The sequence below is a fragment of the Oryzias latipes genome, chromosome 18 (assembly GCF_053564925.1).
Source record: "Oryzias latipes strain Hd-rR chromosome 18, Olatipes_Hd-rR_3.1".
In the NCBI taxonomy this organism is placed as follows: domain Eukaryota; kingdom Metazoa; phylum Chordata; class Actinopteri; order Beloniformes; family Adrianichthyidae; genus Oryzias; species Oryzias latipes.
Genome location: NC_136254.1, coordinates 6,587,807 through 6,608,626, shown reverse-complemented (window position 1 = coordinate 6,608,626; position 20,820 = coordinate 6,587,807). Strand labels below are relative to the sequence as shown.

The 20,820-nt window shown below is 42.8% G+C and overlaps 1 protein-coding gene across 1 annotated transcript; it reads right to left on the bottom strand.

The window, feature by feature from the left end:
- Positions 1–3,287: 3,287 nt before the first annotated feature.
- On the bottom strand, positions 3,288–8,704 carry LOC101163710 (H-2 class II histocompatibility antigen, E-S beta chain). Its single transcript, XM_011492641.3, has 5 exons — positions 8,611–8,704; positions 8,242–8,514; positions 7,158–7,371; positions 5,630–5,697; positions 3,288–3,697 (listed from the first exon to the last, which is right to left on the bottom strand). Exons 1-5 carry the CDS (start codon positions 8,657–8,659, stop codon positions 3,531–3,533), a joined length of 771 nt encoding a protein of 256 aa, XP_011490943.2. The 5' UTR covers positions 8,660–8,704; the 3' UTR covers positions 3,288–3,530.
- Positions 8,705–20,820: the final 12,116 nt, after the last annotated feature.

Genomic DNA, 20,820 nt, shown 5'->3' with positions numbered 1-20,820 from the left:
AGCGTTGTGTGAATAAAATTGTTTTTTCACATTATCTTTTTAAATTAATATTTGTAACTATGTGTACCCTATTTTCTAAAAATTTACCCACATAATCTCCAAATATTTAGAAAACTACCATTGGTTTTTGATTTTTTTCAAGTCTTTGACCCTGTGGTATAAAATGTAGTCACTTTTTCATGCTCTGCCTCACTGTTGGAGAACTGCATACAGTGCTCTGACTGCTGCCTACAGCCAAGACTGGCCTGCTCTGACCAGTCCCTTGAGATGCAGTTGGGGCTTCTAACTTTTTGCTAAATCGCAAAGCTTGAGCTGTGCGAATGGCCAGGGCTGATAGTTCCTGTACAAAAAAAAATTAAAGAAAAGCTTTACCTGCATTTTCGGATATCTGGGGCATTATTTCATCTGATATGAAAGCAGTAGAAAAAGAGGGGGTCTAGTACTTTACATCTACTCTTATCACTTTTGACAGCTGATTTCCCCCATCATGTTTTCCTGTGACTGCTACAAAACAGCCTAAAAAGATTCTAATGTTTGGAATTCTTGTCATTATGTCATTGGAAGGAAAGGTACGGGCATTATAAGTGGCTGTCTGATATTAAACAGTGGATTCACATCTGTTATCATATTTAGAAAAATGCTGGTTTTATGAATGTTAATTTTGTTGCACATATCCACCTCGTCATGCCCGGGTAGTGAAAATACTGTCTGACTTTAACCTGGACCGTGTTTACATGTAAAGGCAACATATGGAACAGCTAACTAGCTAGTTAGCATAGCATCAATGTGTAACGTCGTCTCCAAATCCATACTTTTTTATTAAACTTTCTTTTGCTGCTGTAAATCTGGCATGTTTATCCCCCCGTTCCGTCAGAATCAGGTTACAAACCTACAGCTGGCTTGTAGCCGTTAGCCATTCGCACCAGCTTCACTCATAGGCAGACAACTTAACTTGCGTCTGAAGCCATCTAGTTTTGAGGTCTCTAGGCTGCAGTTACTCGTATTTTATGTGACGGGCTGGTAGCCAGGTATAAAACTTAACAACACCAGAAGTATCCACCTGCTTTCAACCGTTTTAACGATATGACCGCACATCATTTAAGCTAAACTAATTTGCGGTGGTGTGCTCCTTAAACGACTCGACTGAAATTTTAAGCATTTAAACACGTCAATTGGCAAAGGAGAACACTTCAACTTATTATTCAATAACATTACAAGATTTACAATGAGGGAATGGTCAAACAAATACAATACCTACAGGCTGATACTGATCTTGTTCAGCAGACCTCTCTGCCATGCTCGCCGCTCGCGTACTTTCAACTGCTGTACTGAACAGCTTTATCAGTTTGAAAGTGAGGAGAAAGTCTAAGGGGCATTTGATTGGCTGAAAGCGAACACACCTGCTTTGATGATGAGTTTGATTGCCAGATTCATTAGCCAATGGTGACATTCGTTGACCTGCTCCCTGAGGGGAGTCCCAATATTCACCGCAGAGATTTCTCTCACAAATGTGGGGAGATTCACAAATGAGAGAGGGTTTGTGAATGCACATTCTGAAATTTAGCATTATCTGTGAGTTCACATCACAAGTGTACCTAAAAATTATGTTTGTGAAGCACCTATTGTGCATTTTTGATACATATATAGTAAATTTCTGAAATATTGATTGTGTTTTTTAAAAAAAGCAGCGTGCATATTTGTGAGAAACACTTAATGTGCATGTGTGAAACATTCAGTGTGCAGGTGTTTGTGAAACACAGGATGTGAATGTGTGAAACCTTTAGTGTACATTTACAAATATATATTGCACGTTTGCATCAAATGACATTTGTGAATTAGAGTGTGTACATTTGTGACACAGACCGTGTGCAATTCTGAATTATGAGACTGTTCTGGCCTCATACATCTAAAGCAGCTATGAGGTCTACTGTACAACACAAGAACCCAAAGAAAACATCTGTACAGGGTGGAGACATGATGGACCGAAAGAGCAGCTCGACGATCTCACACATAGAACTGTATCACATAGAAAAAGATCTGCTGAAGGTTTCTAACATGGTTTCAAACATTTTTCAGTTTTGCTGCTTTGATCTTCATGAAGTTCTCACCTGCAAATCCAGAACCACGGGACTGTCAGGTTCTCCTCCCTCTGCTGTGATTGGCTGATCAAAGTTCTGTTTGATCTGGTGAACTGACAAGTCAACAGGCTGCCACCTTAACAGACAATTAAAGGTGGAACCACAGTGTTTCTATGAACATGAGAAGTGCTGTGGACCAGTTTCTGATTCTGACCCGGTTTGTGGGTAGAATTATGTTTAAATGCTAAAAATAAAAAACAGTTCTAAAGGTTTCAAATGTTTAAGTTGTAGACTTATTTAAACATTTACACATGTACATATTCACTGAAATAATGTTAAAGTCAGAGATGAAGTCGCTGTTCTGCCTAAAGAACCGGAAGAGTCCAGAAGTCATGGTGCAGTAAGACAGTTCAGCACAGCTGCTGAAGGTCATCAGAAGTCAGATTTCTATTCCTTCACTCTGAAACTGGTTTGAAGAAATTTGAATCAGATTAAATCAAATCCAACGATTTAGATCAGATCAAAGGATTTTTACAGCAGTTAAGGTCATCATTTTGTTTGATCAGAAGATTATTGATCAGAGAATAACTTCCTCAGGTACCATCATTTCTGTGGAGTTGACCTTTTGGACATAAAGCAGCAGATCTTCATGTTTCAGAGCTAAAATCCAAGAAAACCTGAAAGAATTTTCAGTAAATCTGTGAGTTCTGCCTCCCCACCTTGCTGCTCATAGATGCAGCTCTAGATGCTTTTATTCTGGTGGGGTTTGATAAACTGAAGAGACGCAGACAGAAAGAAGATGTGGAAAAATGACAAATAATGGAGAGAAACCTGGAAATGACTGTGTATATGTGTATGGTGTATATGGTGTATATGCTTATCCATACTTCTGTCCACTTAAGTATCTGCCCAACGTCAACACTCTACCTCATTGCTACTTCTTGCACATCTGACATCTTTGCACACAAACTTTGGAAATTTCTTATTACAGGTTATATTTGTACACTTGTACATATTGATCTATTTTATATATAATATTACATATTATATATAATGTAATATAGTTCGTTATTTTCATCTGGCACTGAAATGGTGATGCTCAATGTCATTGTACAATGACAATAAAAGTCTCTGTCTGTCCCTCCCTCCTTGTGAAGCTCAGCAGCTCCTTCATCACCACCATCATCATCATCAGGCACATGAACCATCTGTTGTTCAATAAAGTTTATTTGAATGATGTTCCAGATTAAATATGAAGAACAGCAAAGAATCTTCCAGACCAGAACAGGTGATTGAAGGACAGACCTGATCCAGAACCACAGAACCCCAGAAAGAAGTGAGAGGTTCTGGATCAGGTTCTACAGTTGCTGGGTCCACTTGTGGATCCGGTTCAGATCAAAAAGAACGTCTGTCTGCAGGAACATATGAATTGCAGCCTCAGCTGGCAAACACTCAGGAACCCTCTTTGGACTGAACCAGACTGAACCGGTTTAAACTGGACCGACCTAGGGCCTTCCTCTTGTAGTAGATGAATCCAGCCAGAGACAAGACCAGACCCAGAATCAGTCCTGAAGCTCCGATGGCAAGTTTGTTCTTCTCTGACTCTGGCATGGATGGATCTGAAGACACACAGATATTACAGACAGCTGAGACACCGACAGGTGAGACACAGAAAGATGTCTCATCTGATAAGGGCAATGACTTCTTAATTTCTTTTAATGAAAAGGTTGCTGCTTCCAGAGCTTTGATCGTCCAACCTGAACTTGACCCTGCTGTTTTGTTCCCTTGCTCTGCTGGTAATGAAAAGAATGACCCTTTTTTTGTAGAGGATGTGGTGGGTCATTTGAAGCCTTCTTGCTCCACAGGTGATCCTATTCCTGCGCGATCTTTTAAACAAATATTTCCAAGTATAGCTCTGAGTTTTCTTAACATTATAAATAGTAGTCTGTCCTATTTTGTGGTTCCTGTTAAACTTAAACATGTAGTAGTTCAACCTCATAAGAAAACTGGTCTGGACCACTCTGTGTTAGCCAACTGTGTTAACCATCTCTAAACTGCCACTTCTTTTCAAAATCTTAGGGAGGATTGTCTTGTCAGCTACAGTCGTTTCTGGAAGAAAAGGACTCTTTGGAGATCTTCCAGTCTGGCTTGAAGGCCCTCCGCATCACAGAATCAGCTCTACCATGGTCTTCACTGATGTCGTGATGGCATGTGATGCTGGTGACCATGTTGCTCTGGTTCTGTTGGACTTAACTGCTGCTTTTGATACAGTGGACCACAAGACTTTAATATCTCGTTTAAACCACCTAGAGAGCATTTGTGGAACAGCACGTGACTGGTTCAGGTGTTATCTGGCTGATAGGGGGGCACAAGACGACTCCGCATCCAAGATGCTCACACAAAAAGACCTGTCATGTGGGGTCCCTCAGGGTTCAGTTGTAGGTCCACTGCTGTTCTCACTCTACCTGTTGGCTTTATCCTTCGGAGACACAACATTGCCTTTCACTGCTGTGCTGATGATTGCTTAGATGTACTTACCTTTAAAAAAGAATGATGGCTTCTCATCATTCACTCCTGGATTGCCTTGAGGACATAAAAGTTTGGTTGGCCCTGAATTTCTTTAATTTGAATGAAAAGAAAACAGAGGTCATAATTTTTGGACCTAGGGGCCCTTGTGAGTCCACTTTTGCTGACCTGGAGCCACTGGGATCATATCCTAAACCCACAACTACCAACCTTGGTTTTAAAATTGACAGTGATTTTAAATTGAAGGGCCAGATTAGATTAGTCGTGAAGCCCTGTTTCTACCACTTAAGACGATCGGCAAAGGTGAAATCTTTTCATTCCAGGCTGCATTCAGAAACTCTGATACACGCGTTCATCACGTCCCGCCTGGACTACTGCAATGGACTGAATCCGTTCTTGCTCTTTCGTCTGCAGCTGGTTCAACACGCTGTGGCTCGACTTTTAACTGGGACTCGTAAAAGAGGGCACATTACCCCAGTCCTTGCATCACTCCACTGGCTGCCTGTGATTTATATAGTTCATTTTAAAATTAATCTGTACATTTTTAGGTGCATACATGGTCTTGAGCCTCTGCACCTCTCTGAACTTGTTCACCTTTATTCCCCCTCTCGTTCCCTCATGTCAGCCACCCTGCTACTCCAGCAGGTACCGTGGTCCAGGAGACAGCTAAAATGGAACAGGGCTTTCTCTGTTGCTGCTCCTCAACTGTGGAACAACCTCCCTCTGAACGTTAGAATTGCCCCCTCAGTGACAACTTTTAAAACCCACCTTCAAATCCATTTTTATTCTCTAGCTTTTAACCCCAGCAAGACTTAGTTTCTTTCTTAGATCTTTGTTGGTTTAAATATGTCTGTCATATTGGTGCCTGTTTTGTTTTTAGCTTTTTTTTTAAAGATGTACAGCACTTTGGTCTCGGTTGCAGTTGTTTTAAAGCACCTTTTAAATAAAGTTGATGATGATAATGAAAGACAGGTGACACACAGACAGGTGAGACACATATTGGTGAGAAAGAGACAGATATTTACCCCAATCAGTGATGAGGGGATCCTTCAGGCTGGCGTGTTCCACCCTACAGGAGATTTTCTCTCCAGACCTGCAGCCAAAATCAGACTGGATCAAAGTGGATCAGAAACTCCTCTAGAACCGTTAGAACCAAACATTTAGATCCATTCTGGTGTTCTTGTTAAACCCTACATTGTCTCACGTGGTGGACCAGAACTGCCATGAAAGGTTCTGGGTCCTGAAGGTCACTTCCCGACAGGAGCTGAACGTGCGGTCAGAGTACGGCCGCTCAACCTCTGTGACGGGGGAGAAAACCCAGGAGCAGGAAGGAACAACTAAGATCCAAGAATCCAAACAAAAGGCTTTAATGCCAAAAGCAAACAGACTTTAACAGGAGCATAGATAAGGCGGAAAAAGCTTGAAAAGGAGCGACACTGCTCCTCTCCACGCTCCCACTCTGCCAACCCCCTTTGCTTGGCTCGGCCGGTCAAGAAGCTCAGAGCAAAAGCCACCTTGCTCTGTTTGGGATTCACTGGGATTATAGTAAAAGTGAAGGCGGCAGGAGGTGAAAAAATGCCTGGCAGTCCTCAGCAGCTCCATCAAACGGCCGGGGATCACCTGGTCGGGTTTAACTGAGCTGAGATGAGGGAATGTGATCCAGCCTAGAGAGACGCTACTGGAGTTGTTGCATGCCAGACATGTATCTCCAAATCTCCTGAGCCAGGACCCGACAGCTCCTCACCGGTGGCTGAATTTCCTTTGGTGGAAGGGCCAGGTCCCTCAGGTGCAAACTTCCTGCTGGGTTGGTCATGGTCGGATCATGTGATAGTTAGGCCAAGGGAGAATACCCAGGAGCAGGAAGGAACAACTCGGATCCAAGGATCCAAACAAAAGGTTTTAATGCCAAGAGCAAACAGACTCGAACAGGAGCATAGATACAAAGACGATCCGACATAGACAATAGAACAAACACACCTTAAATAGGGAGTAAATCAAATGCAGAACAGCTGTGACTCTCACGGGAGACCTCAGGAGGGTGGGGCCTCCATGAGAAATCAGCTTGTCACACAAAGTAAAACCAATTTATAACAACCTCACGTCCACTAAAGACAGGAAGCATCCTGGATAACTCCGCCCATCCCCTCCACCTGCTCTTAGACCAATACAGGAGGTCACGTCAGAGAGACAAAGACTCCCCGTAATCAGAACTGAGAACCCAAAAGTCCTTCCTCCTTTTGGCAACAAAGGTCTAGAACTGCTTGATGGAAAACAGTCTCAGAGAAATGTACTTCTACACATGAATAATTTAACTATACATCCATCCTTTTGCTACACATTAATACTTTAAACACTGCAGATTTGTCTGGATATTGTAAAGAACCTCTAGCTCTATTCTTTTTCTGACTGTAGGAAGTCAGTGACAGCAGCTCTGCTGTAAATACTATTTCCTACTAGTTCCATCAGTATTCAGATTCTGATGGAACAGCTGATTTTAACAATCCTTCAGAGTACAGTTCTAGACTGACTTCCTGGTTCTGTCCCTGGACTCACCTGGGAGTGTACTCCAGGTGGGAGTGGATCTGGTAGTACCAATCCCCATCCTCCAACTCAGTGGTTGAGGTGACATCAGAGGAGACCTCCTCCTGATCTCGGAGCCAGCTGACCTTGATGTACTTGGGGTAGAAGTCGTAGACGCTGCAGACCAGCATGGCCGGATGGTGACCACCAGAGGATGTCACAGACTCAATCATGACTGAAGGTTTGACTGAAAAATGGAGGCTTCAGTTTAATGTTTCCAGACTGTTTCCGCGCAAATCGGTACAAATCATTATGTAATGTCACAGAGTCACCAGCAGAGGGAGCTGCTCATCCATCTGAGAACGTTCCTCAGAAGGACCCAGTTCCTGAACAGAAACTGATTTCTAGCAGAAGTTCTGTTCCAAAATATCTTCAGTCTGAAAATATCCCTTCTTCTTCCCTCTGTGACGTGTGATACGTGCATGTGAAGCTGCATGACTTTGACACACGAGTGTCAGACACATAAAACCCAGATTCATACAGATTCAATTTCTGTTCAACATGAAAATAACTAAAGTTTTATCAAAATCTTTGAAACTTTATTGACATTCAGAGAACAGAAAAGCCCCATTTGTGGATTTTGTCTTTATTCTTTACAGATCTGAGTTTAGTAGATCTGTTCTCCTGTGAGAACATCACAGGTTCTCTGATGGAGCATGAATCATGGAGGAGAACAAACTGAAGAACCTGATCAGTTTTAAATAAACACACAAGTGTGATCACGTGATCAGAGGAAAACATTAAAGTTGACGCAGAAAATCTACATGTTTTTCATCAAAAATGGATTTTTCTCACATGAAGGTTTTTTCATTTCTTTAAATCATTAAAATGTTTTAAATAAAATAATCAAATCTGTAGTTTATTTATATTTTTCATTTTGAACAGAAAAAATAAACAGTTTTACAAATAAAACTTCCTTAAAGCAGACAGAACCTTTTCTTAGAAAGGGTTTCTATGGAAACAGGTGTACATATTATGGTCTGTTTGTTTTAGTTTGAAGTGAATCAGAAAATTTCAGTTTATAAAAATCCTGAAAACATGAAAAACTCTGACTCACCGGATTTAGTCAGAATATTCAGATAATCAAGATCAATGTTGGTTTTGCAGAGTCTCTCCTTATCAGCTCTCCTTTCTCTCAGTCCTTCAAGATCTTTGTTCCAGTATCCTGCAGCCATCACTCCAAACTTCGTGTATCCAACATATTTCCCCAAACTGCTGCTGAACCTGATGACCTCTTCTTTGTTGTAATGCTTTGAATAAATATACTCAATGTCTTTCATATCAGAGGAGTTAAACAGACAACGGTGCATGTCATACTCTAAAAATCCATCTGAGGACGAAACGGGAAGGAACATCAGAGATGATCAGAGGATTATTGATTATTGAATTGATCATCAATCGTAGTATTGATAATCACTTAAGCTACCTGCAGAGTACAGAGTGAGGAAGAGGAGGCAGAGAGATGAAAAGTCCATGTCTGTGTTTTCTGTCAGACTGAGGACACAGACTGAGAACAACTGATAAACACGTGACCACGGTGTCAGCTGTTACCAGGCAGATATCACAGTAACAGGGCTCGGATCTCAGATGGAGACCTCAGCAAAACCTTTCCTCACAGGTTCTGGTTCTTCCTCACAGGTTCTGGTTCTTCCTCAGACAGTTCTTCACTTCTAGAACCTCACAGCTTTTCGCCTGAACAGAAAAACTTTCACACTGAACATTTATGAGAATGTTACTGCAGTCCCTCTTACAAATGGTAAATGGCGTATACTTGTATAGTGGTTTTCTACCTACAAGGACAATGCGCTTTTACAGTCACCGACCCATTCACCCAGTCACACATTGGTGGCTCCTCCGCTGCCAAACACAGGCGCCCGCCTACCACCAGGCAAGGTGGGGTTCAGTGTTTTGCCCAAGGACACTTCGACTCATGGGCGTGCAAGACGGGAATTGAACATGCAACCTTACGATCATGGTTCGACTGCCCTACCGCTGCACCACGGCCGCCCAACAAGCAGACAACTTTCATCTGAACTTTTAGTCTCCACATAGACTCGTGTGCACGTGTTCCTCTCTTCAGTCCTCATTGACGGGAAGAAGACGTCAGCTGAAGGTTGGAGGATGAAGTTCTCAGAACATACAGAATCTAACCCTCATAAAACTTCATGAGGCTTCATGTGTAAACCCTCTCACTGTCAGGACTGTGTCCACTCTGGTTTCTGGTCTAACCTTTTAAAGTTCTGGTTGTCCTTTGGTTCAGTTTTATGTTTCTGGTTCCTTCAGAGCAAGAGATCCTTTTGGGTCCAGTTCCATCATTTGAGGAACGAAGGCAGGGAACATCCTGGACACGTCGCCAGTCTGTTGCATAGCCACAATCACACACCCATGCACTACCTCATATGGACAATTTAGAGTAACCAATTAATGTATGAGGCATGTTTTCGGATGGTAGGAGGAATCCGGAATCCCTGGAGAAAACCCACACATGCACGGGCAGAACATGCAAACTCCACAGAAAGGTCCCCCATAGATGTTCTGTTTCAGGTCCCCCAGACGGAACCGGGGGCCTTCTTGCTGACTGACATTTTCACCACCATCTTCATCATGTCTGTGTGTAACATGTGGGTCCCCACCAGCTTCAAATCTGCTACCATAATCCCAATTCCTAAGCAGTTAAATGTCACACGTCTAAATAACAACAGACCCGTGTGGATGAAACTCATCTGCTGGACTATTTAAACATGTAGTTGTAGAGTTAGATTAGCTAATTCTCTCTAAGGATTCTGGTACATTGACTGTCCGTCCTGGGGGAGATTCCTCCTTCATGTAGACCAGGGGTCGGCAACCCATGGCTCCGGAGCCACATGTGGCTCTTTCATCCATCTGTTGTGGCTCCCTGTGACTTTGGAAAATAATGACTATTTTATAATAATTAAATTTTATTTTAGTTTTTTCATTTTTCATGGCATTTCAAAGGCGCTGCTAGCTCCGCACGGAGCGAGCGCCACGTAAAAAAACAGCTTCGTAATGAGCTCGTATTTATCGGGCGAGACCTGCAGAGCTGATAGCAGGGAGAGGCACGCGGGGCGGCTTCAATAAACACTCCGATCTTCTGCCGGGAACTTGACGTACCGCGGGGCAGAGAGCAACTTTCTGATGACAGACTGAGAGTTCGCGCCAGTGTTGCCAGATAGAGTCACAGGTTTCCAGCCGAAAAGTCATCTGAAAACCGCCAGACCCAGCCAAAAACCGCCCAACACAGCTTTTGTTGATGTTTTTTTTCGTACTGGACTGATAAAATAAAAGATTTTTCTAAATAAAAGATAGATCAGACTAAAAATAAAATGTGTACAATATTGAATATTTCTTCAGCGGGCCACCATCTTTCATTCATTTTCTTAACCCGCTCTATCCCCGCTATAACCTGCGTCCGGCTCTTTCATCCCTGTGCTGCGCTGGAGCGACCCAACTATCGTATTTAGCGCTCTCTGTGTAGGACACACTGAGGAGCGCGGGGGAAACCAACTCTCAGCTGCAGAGGATGTGAACAGGTGAACAGGTAGAGAGGAAAAGCAGGTAGAGAGGCGGAGGAGGGGCTTTGGCTTCAAACTCTGTCAGAGAGATGGAAACACGGACGTCAGATTGAGACGCAGTTTTCCCTGCAGGAGTTGAAGCAGAGACTTTCTCTGGGATGATTTTATGAACTCACACATGGAAACATGATTACCAAGTAGAACTCTTCAAAATAATAATCCTGATCTCTCCACATTCTCAGTGTCTACCATGCATTGATAAACACATCGCTCCATGCAGCGATCAGACCAGAACTAGTAACTCCTCCCAACGCGTCCGCGGTATCATCCTTAAAGAACATAGTGTGCATTTGCAGCGGTGTTTGCTTCAGACGATGTCCGATTGGCTAATCTACATGTCAATCAAGTCCCGTACTTCTCAGTGAGGATTTTGATTGGCTGGTGGATTTTAAAGAAGTACTTTTTTTTTTTAATCTTTTCTGGCCCGCGATCTACACTCATGTCATTGAAGATCGACCGGTAGATCGCGATCGACGTAATGAGCACCTTTGAATAATATACATGCATAATATATATAATGATGTCAAAACGGGTTGTGGCTCCGGGAGCTTTCTTTTTTATTAGGGGCGGTCCCAAATGGCTCTTTGAGTAAAAAAGGTTGCCGACCCCTGATGTAGACATAACTGAGGTCTCTACTTTTTTTGGAATCTGATTTTTTAGGAGTTCTTCCTTATATAGAAGGAACGTCAGAGATGACCAGCTTAGCTTGGTCTGTTAAGTTTAGTTTAGTTTAGTTTAGCAATCAGCTATTCCAGTGGTTCTGAAAAATTTCTCTTGTTCCCCCCTTTGGAGGAGGAAAAATGTTAATTTCCCCCTGACCCCCACAAAGTGAAAGACTGTGCCAAAACAAGCCAAAAATGTTCAACTTTAATACCATATAAAAATATCAAACATTCCTGCTGCTAAAAATAGAAAAATCAAATAAAGGATCGTTCACTTTGTACGAACAATAACATTGAACCTATGTGGAAAAAAAAGTTGTGTTAATGGCTGAAATGTGCCTGCTTTGTGCTACACATCATTTTAAAATGAGGTTGCTGGTTTGTTACCACAACTCTCGAGTCGTGCTCAATACTGAGCCTAGATCTGTGTAACAGCAAGTGGTAACAGCAGAAAATCTCACAAAGAGAAGACGTAGGATGGAAGCAGAATGCCCACAGCCTTGTTTTGATTAGTTGGTTTTGCGTGATTAATCTTTAGACTAGTCTTCACGGGCGCGTGCCTCGAGGCGTGCGTGTCCTGTGTTGATGGGCACGTGTCTGGGGGGGGGCGTCTTGAGTTTGTGTGATGCGCCTTGTGTGGCCGTCTAGAGCAGGGGTGGGCAATTATTAACTGGCGGGCCACATTGGGTTCTAAAATTCAATAGAAGGGCCAGACCAGGAGCAGGTATGTGGAGTGAGCATTTGGATTGAAAATTATTTTGTAAATAATAATCAGGGCCCTTGGTAGGGGGGGTGCTTGGACATCACTGCCAGCAAGCAGCGGATGTCCTCCTAGCACCCTACCCGCCAATTTTAACCACACCTTAGACATTTAGGGTCCCTTGGTGGGGAGGGTGAGGGGACGTCACTGTGAGTAATCAGGAGATGTCCCCTCAGTGCCCTACCCGCCAATTTTAACTGCGCCCCCCTTAGCACACACACCCCTCCCCCCTCAATATATACATTCCAACATAAACACACACACATGCACACACACACCCTCTCAAACACACATACACGCACACACATTTTGCAAGGAAGGTGGGACCTAGGACCATCTGTCCCCTGCCTCTTCCCTGGTGGGGGGTACGGGCCCCTTTGCGACGGCGGCCGTGTCCCCGGGGTGCCGGCTTCCTGGGCCCGGCGGTGCTCTCTCCGCGCGGCGGGGGGGTTCACATTACATCTGAGCCGGGAGTGTTCGTGTCCCTGGGGGGTGGGTTCTGGTCCTTGCTCCTGAGCGCTGGGCCCCGCCAAATTTCCAACTGTGGCCGAGCCTGGTCGGGCCATATTTACAACACCCCATGTGGGCCCTCTTTTTTCCCCGGGGTTCCCCCCTCTTGGGCGGGGGCGGCGGGCCCCTGCCTCGCTCCTCCCTGGACCAACCGTGGGCCGGGCGGATGGCTGCCTGGAGTGCGGAGCGGGTCTCCCTTGGGGGGTCCTGGCTCGTACCTGGGGTTGGGGCGGGGGGATGCCCGGAACTCCTGGGTGGTGGTGGGGTGCTCGTCTGGGGCTGTCGGCGTCCTTCTCCGGTGGGGCCCTGCGTTGGGTTCTCCCGGCGCGGCGGGGGGGCTGCTCTCCTGGTTGGGCTGGGGCGGCGCTCTCTCTCCCTCCGTGCCTCCCTGCTCTCTGGCTCTGGGGGCCTTGCGGCGGTCCTGCTGGCCCTGGCCTGGGTGGCGGGCTTGGTCGCCCGGGCGGCGGTTGTTCCCTGCCGGTTCCCGTGTGGCGTTGGGGGGATTCCGGCTGCCGCTGCTGCTGCGGTGGGGGTCTTGGGGTGGGGATGGCTGGGCACTCTCCCTCCTTCTTTCCACGTTCCACCATCCATTTTAGAAGAACATAAACACTCACCTGAGCACAGGTGTTAGCTCACCTTTGCACTAACAGTTTGCATGACTGAATGACTGAAATATTTCACACTAGTTGGTTTTAAGGCATAAGTATGCGTGTGTGAACACTATCTGTTTTGTGTACATGTCGACAGGTGGACATTTTTGCAGCTAGCAGGTGTGTTGATAACATTTGAGTGTGTGTGTGGATAGGCCCCGCCCTTTTTGTACTACATTTGAACCTTACCATAATGATTAACAACCAGTAAACTTGTTGCTTTATGCTGCTTCATGGTCTTACCCCCCTTCCCCTCCTATTATCACCCTCCTACCCCCCCCTCTCTCTAACGTCCCTCTCTCTTCTTCCCCTCTTTCCTTTTCCGTCCGGTCCAACACCAAAGATTTTCAGACATGATTGAAATTAATAAAGTTTGGCCTCAATTACAAAAGGGGTTTATCCAGACATACCGTTGGTTTGTCTGAAGATTAATAACCCCTCTTGTTAAAGTAAAATCTGTCCAACACAAGAGGCCCTCAGCTCTCATCTGTCTGCCCAGCTGTTGGACAGGACAAGTTAAAAAAAAAAAAAAGAAAATTATTTTGTAAAAGAGAATATCCTAGAGTTTTTAGTTTAAAACTTTTGTTCCCATTTTAGATCTCTTTTTTATTGTGAAGCCCTTTGCCTTCAAGGAGTTGTAAAGTACTATATGAATAAAGTTTCATTCATTCACGATCCTTTTAGTAAAATAAATACCATTATTTATGAAATAAAATAATGACCAAATAACACTTTATGATTTTCAAGACAACAATTCGGGAATAATATACTGATACATTTAAAAAAAATAATAATAATAATAATTCCTCTCCAGTCATCATGCATCTCACAGTTTGCGCAGCTGCGCAGTCTTTCTCATCCAGTAATAATGGAAAAAGCACATTTTTATGTCTTCTGCTGCAGCTACGCACATTTCAGTGTTACCTTTTCAGCAGTACAGAGGTTCTCGTTTATTGCAGGAGTTACGTTCTAAAAAATAACTGATCAGTGAAATCCACGGAGTCTGATTACAGACATTTGGCAGAAAAACTCCTCACTGCATACTTTCTTCATTTTTCTGAGACAGACATGAACATTTTCACCTTTTTCCTCGTTTAAATTCTCAAACTTTCATAGAAATTAAGTCCAGGATCTTAGAATGAAAACAAAGATCTGATCAATCAAAGATTCCTGATCTGAAGAGCTCCACGTTTCTGTACAGGAGACAAGGCACGGCCTGAGGAGATTGATTGACAGGGTCTCCAGCCAATCAGGACACAGAAATGGGTGCGATGTTTAAAAAAAGCAGAATAATCGCTCTAAAACAGGGGTCGGCAACCTTTTTTACTCAAAGAGCCATTTGGGACAGCCCCTAATGAAAAGAAAGCACCCGGAGCCACAACCCGTTTTGATATCATTATATATATATTATGCATGTATATATTATTCAAGGGTGCTCATTACGGCGATCGACCGGTCGATCTTCAAAGACATGAGTGTAGATCGCGGGCCAGAAAAGATTAAAAAAAAAAAAAAGTACTTCTTAAAAATCCACCAGCCAATCAAAATCCTCACTGAGAAGTACGGGAGTTGACTGACATGCAGATTGGCCAATCGGACATCCTCTGAAACATACATCACTGCAAATTTTTTGTTTCCAAAACTTTATTGAAGATGTACAGGATAAAAAATCAAGTCAGTTTTTAAGTACACAGATAAAAAAAAGAGTAACAAAATGTGCCAGGGGAACATAAAGAACAAAGGAGAAAAAAAAAGATTATGAACAAGAGCAGTAAAATCAGAAGTTGCTATTCTGTACATTTAAAAAATTCCAGGGTGTCAAAGGTTCTTATAGCTCTGGGGTTGGAGGAATATTTTATTGTTCGGATATATTGGCTTAACTCAATCATAAAAAGTTTGAATAAGGTTTTTTTTTCCAGAAAATTTGCATTTATGAGTATGGAATTTGGCTAGTATTAATGAAAGGTTAATTAAATAGTATTGACTTATTCAGACACGATTTTTAACTTGATTAAGAAAACTACAAATCCAATTGTTAAATACATGATAAAAATCTGGTCTAGGGTATACAAGCATAGTAATGAGACTAATAACTTATCTCTGTACACCCCAATTTGGGGAAACCAGTATTTTATCCCAAGGAGGGCAGATATTGTCTTTCAAGACTGGTCTTCGAGAGGATTAAAATCAATACAGGATCTATATTTACCAAATTCAGAATCACTAATGTCCTTTGACGAACTGACAAGTATGATATTGATGGGAAATGTTTCTTTAAATTCCTTCAATTACGGAGTTTTATTAGAGAAAGGCAGGGTAATCAATTAACTAAGCCAAAAAAACATCACTTGAAAGAATGCTTTTTAAAAATAGTCGGAATAAAGGTGCCATATCAGAATTTTATGATCTTTTGTTGTCCAATTCTAAAGAAAACTCTGATTTTAAATTTAAGGCCTGGAATGAGGATCTCAAAACAACCTTGTCAAAGGAAGATTGGGAGTTAGCTTGTAGCAAAGTTCACAAACAGATAATCAGTACTCGGTTTAGGGTTCTGCAACACAAGTGGCTTATGAGAACATATATAACACCAGCGCAACTGAACCGATATAACAGTAATATCTGTTCTAACTGTGCTGAGGCTAAAGGGACTCTCTTCCACTGCATGTGGCAATGCCCTGAGATAAGACTTTTTTTGGGAGGTTAGAAAAGCAGTGGAGATGATTGTTTCAAAAACTGTTCCAACAAATCCTGTTATGTTTATTCTAGTTATATATCTTTCAAATCCCAAGTTTAGTAAAAGCGAACAAATTATGATTGACGTGTTTTTTACAAGCAAAAAGAACCATTGCAATCAGTGTTGCCAGATTGGGCGGCTTTCCGCCCAATTGGGCGGTTTTTGTTCTAAATTTGCGGGTAAAAATGGCTTTGGGCGGGTATGCATAATTTGGGCGGTTTTAGGGTCTGTTCGGCGGGTTTTTTCCACTCATGAATACATAATAACGGACTACTTTAGGCTGGGTGGCTGTTGAAGTCTTATGTTCTGAAGATCCGTGAACGCACCAGGTAGAGACGCTTAATGGGTTCTGTCATCTAACCTGTTGTTGGGGGTTTGCCGCCCCGCCCCTCCTCTTAAAAGTTGCGTTCTTTAAAGCTGACACCGCGGTCGCGTGTGGGCGGAGCTACGAGCTAACGTTATGGTCTGATCGCTGCATGTCTGTGTGTATCGATGCATGGTAGACACGGAGAATGTGGAGAGATCAGGTTTAATATTTTGGAGAGTTCTGCTTGGTAATCATGTTTCCATGTTTGAGTTCATGAGATCGTCCCAGAAAGTCTCTGCTTCAACTCCCGCAGTGAAAGCTGCGTCTGAATCTGACGCCCATGTTTCCATCTCTCTGACAGTTTGAAGCCAAAGCCCCTCCCCCGCCCCTCTACCTGCTTTTCCGCTCCACCTGTTCACCTGTTCATATCCTCTTTAGCTCAGAGTTGTTTTCCCCCGCGCTCCTCCAGTGTGTCCAACACAGAGAGCGCTAAATACGGTCATCATAGCAGCAGGTTGACACGGTAGTAGTCGGGGCGCTTTGGCGCAAGCGCAGCACAAGGATGGAAGATGTTATACATAGGTTATAGCGGGTTAAGAAAATGAATGGAAGAAGGCCGGTCCGCTGAAGAAATATTCAACACTGTACTCCTTTTATTAGTAGTCTGAGCTATCTTTGATTTTGAGAAATGTTTTATTTTGAAAAATCACCGCATCGGGTACTTAATCAGTCCAGTAGGGGAAAAAATCTACAAAAGCTGTATATTGATCTTATTTTGCCCCCCCCCCCCCCCCCCCCCCCCGTTGGGCGGGTTTTTGCGGGGTCTGGCGGTTTTTAGATGACTTTTGGGCTGGAAAACTGTGACTCTATCTGGCAACACTGATTGCAATGGTTTGGAGAAGAACCTGTAGGCCCAAATTGACTCACTGGGTGAAACAGATGCTCGTAGTTTTTCCATTAGAAAGGATTACATGTAGTAGGAAAGGAAAGTTGGAACTATTTGCAGAAATGTGGGGTCCTCTAAAAAGTTTTGTGAGGAGTCTTAATTTGGAGAATGGATCTGTGGATGACCAAGACTAACTAAGAATACTTTGTAAACCTTCAGTATTTAAAATTTAAAAAAAATGCATTTGTATTTGAAAAATGTATCAAAAGATGGCTTTTCTTTAATTTCCTGATTAGTAGAGGTTGATCTGATTTTTTGTTCTTCTTGTTATTGTTTAGTTGTTTTTTCTCTGTTCTATTTTATTTATTCTATTTTAGTTCACATGTACAAATTGGATGTAAAGCTTGTGATTATGTTTGATAATGTACCAAAAATTAAAATAAAACAATATTACAAAAGAAAAAAAGCATTACATTATTAGTGAATTATTAACATTATAAAAACCAAATAAATATCCTTGTATACCAAATCAAATTTTTTAGAAATTTTACATCGAACAAAGGAGGTAAAGTCTTTCCAAAAAGTTGCTGTTTGGGGGCATTTCCAGAAAAGATGTATAATTGTTTCAGTGTCTAATTTACAGAAGGAGCAGTTTTTATCAATGTCTATGTGTAGAGAGGATTTGGCTGGGTAGCATCTGTCTTCTTCTTTTTACTGCCTTTTACGCCTTGAGACGTTTAGGGCAGCAACGAAATCTTTCCACTTCTGACGGTCGCGGGCCAGGGTGATGATGGTTCCCCAGGTGTGTCCAAATTCCTTCAGCTCGGTTTCTACCGTTTTGCGCCAGGTGATCTTCGGCCGTCCTTTTTTTCTTTTTCCATTTGGTGTCCAATGTAGTGCTGTCTTTATTATTGTGTGGTCTTCACTCCTGAGTACATGTCCAATCCATGTCCAGCGTCTTTTGAGGATAATTGATGACATGTCTTCTTGATTGCTGCGGAAGAATAGATCTTCATTGCAGATCTTTTGGGGCCAGAAAATTCTTAATATCCTCCTTAGATTTTTGGTGTGGAAGGTCGAAAGTTTGGTCAAGTCCTGCTGTGTCATTCTCCAGCACTCTGCTCCATACAGTAATACTGACAGAACACAGCTGCTGTAGAGCTTCAGTTTTGTCTTAGTGCTGTACTGTGGTGTCTTCCTAATATTGTTCATGCTTATGAATGCAACCCTTGCTTTATTAATCCTGTTCTGTATGTCCTTATTACTTCCACCTTCTGATGTGATGATGCTACCCAAGTAAGTAAAGCTTTCAGTAAATGGTAAATTCTGATCATTGACCTTGATGGGGGGGCTGTGACGTGGTATTTAAGGTCAAAATCGCTGACTTGCTTTGGTTGATTTTGAGACCAACCTGGGATCCAAATCGGCTTAACCGGTCAGTCTCGTCTTGCATGTGTCGGTGAATATGAGAGATCAGTGCCAGATCGTCAGCAAAGTCGAGATCCTCAAGGGTGGAAAAGAGTGTCCATCTGATGCCAGTTGGTCCTGCTTCAGTCGTGCGCCTCATCACCCAGTCTATCACTACGTTGAAGAGGACAGCTGACATCACACATCCTTGACAAACTCCAGTTTTCACTTCAAACCAGATGTCACCTCCTCCCACACAGCATCTATAGTTGTTATATAGCCTCTAATCAGTTTTATTATGTGGGTCGGTACTCCATAAGCCCTCAAGATTAGCCACAAGCTGTCTCTGTGCACACTGTCAAATGCTTTTTCAAAGTCTATAAAGTTAACGAAGAGCTGCTGCTGCCATTTAGCACTCTGTTCTATTATGTTTCTCAGAGCAAAAATCTGTTCCGTGCATCTTCTCCCTTTTCTAAAACCGGCTTGTTCCTTCCTTAGTGTTGCATTCACGGCTTCCGATAACCTATTGATGATTATCTTGGCCACGATCTTGCTTGGGATGGACAGAAGGGTGATACCGCGCCACTTGTTACATTCGCTGAGTGTGCCCTTCTTTGGAATTTTGATGATTACACCTTTAGTCCATTCTTCTGGTATGCTTGCTGATATCCAAACTGTTTTGTAAAAAGGTTGCAATATTTTTGATGCTGTCTCTGTGTCCGTCTTGAAAAGTTCAGCATTCAAATTGTCGTGACCTGGTGCTTTATTGCTTTTCAGTGACTTGATAACTGAAACAATTTCCCCCTTTGTTGGTGGGTCTGTGTTGATGTCTGTGTTAGCATCTGTGAAGAAGTTTAAAGCAAACATCCCGGGGTTTATTTGAAATAAAATATTTGGAGGACAAAGTCCAAACTTTCTTCCATTTAATATCTGGGGACATCACTGCAAATCCACATTGTGTTCTTTAAAGGATAATACCGCGGCCGCATGTGGGAAGAGCTACCAGTTCTGGTCTGATCGCTGCATGGAGCGATGTGTTTGTCAATGAATGGTAGACAGTGGCGGTTTTTGATATGGGCGAAGTGGTCGGTGGACCAGGGCGGCACTTCATAGGGGGCCGCATTTTCTGTGCCCTTTGCGTTTCACATTATGTGCAACTAAATTCAAATGGGCAACTTTGAGCTTTTATTTTGACATGCCTGCTGCAGCCGGCACCTTGCGCTCTTATTTTGACACATCACACTCTTAACAATATCTTCATCCTATTCCCTCTCCACACTTATGGTGCAAAAAAAAAAGAAATAAACAAAAAAAAAAGGATGAAATAACTCAGAGTGAAACAACGTAAAACAGGCATATGAAAAGGAATTAGGCAGAAGAAACACCCGTGCTCAACCCAATTTCGACCAAAGCAGGCAATGAAGATTATTTCCCACAATTCCCTGCTCCGACACGGCAGACCCAACGTGCACGTGACCAACGCCCTCTGCTGTAAGACGCTTGCGCCCACACCTCCTTGCGGTAGTCTTTGGAAGATAAGTCAAAAAACTCGAGAGGGGAGCGCAACTCGCCGGTGGCTGGCTGAATCACACTAACAGGTGATTGGGAGTCTTTTTCTAGCTGACAATCAACTCTGGGCCGCAGCTGCGCCTCCCGTCATAGAGACGAAGCCGCGTGTGTCAGAGGGAAGGGGAGGGTTGGTGGGCGCAGACCATTTTTTATGGATTGAGTTTTTTTGGAGGATTTCCACTGTTGGTGTTGCATAAATTTAGGGAAATGCCAAATATTTTTGGAGTAATCCCACTGATGACTTCTAAGATTTAGTCTTTAATGTTTTATAAGACCTAAAATTGGATTCACAATAAGTTTTTTTTTAGATCTAATCCCTCTGGTATGTTTCACAAAGACACACACAGGACGTCACACATTAAGAAATTATTGCTAAAAATGAAGCAGGAGTCCAGCTCTAAAAAAATGTTCTAAAAAATGATAAAAGAGCATATTATTTCTTATTGTTATTATTTCCAGGCTTTCTTTGTTTTGTTCTGCAGCATCTTCATATTTGTTTAATTTTGACATAATATTTTGCTCTCCATAGAAATATATTCCAAGTTATTTAAGGTTTAA

What these genes read in the sequence shown, in the direction of transcription:
- LOC101163710 (XM_011492641.3), bottom strand. Translation starts at nt 8,659, where the DNA reads ATGGACTTTTCATCTCTCTGCCTCCTCTTCCTCACTCTGTACTCTGCA. An exon ending in GAATATTCTGACTAAATCCG is followed by an intron (nt 7,372 to 8,241) that starts GTGAGTCAGAGT and finishes TCCATTTTTCAG; the next exon opens with TCAAACCTTCAGTCATGATT. An exon ending in CACCTGGAGTACACTCCCAG is followed by an intron (nt 5,698 to 7,157) that starts GTGAGTCCAGGG and finishes TTTTGGCTGCAG; the next exon opens with GTCTGGAGAGAAAATCTCCT.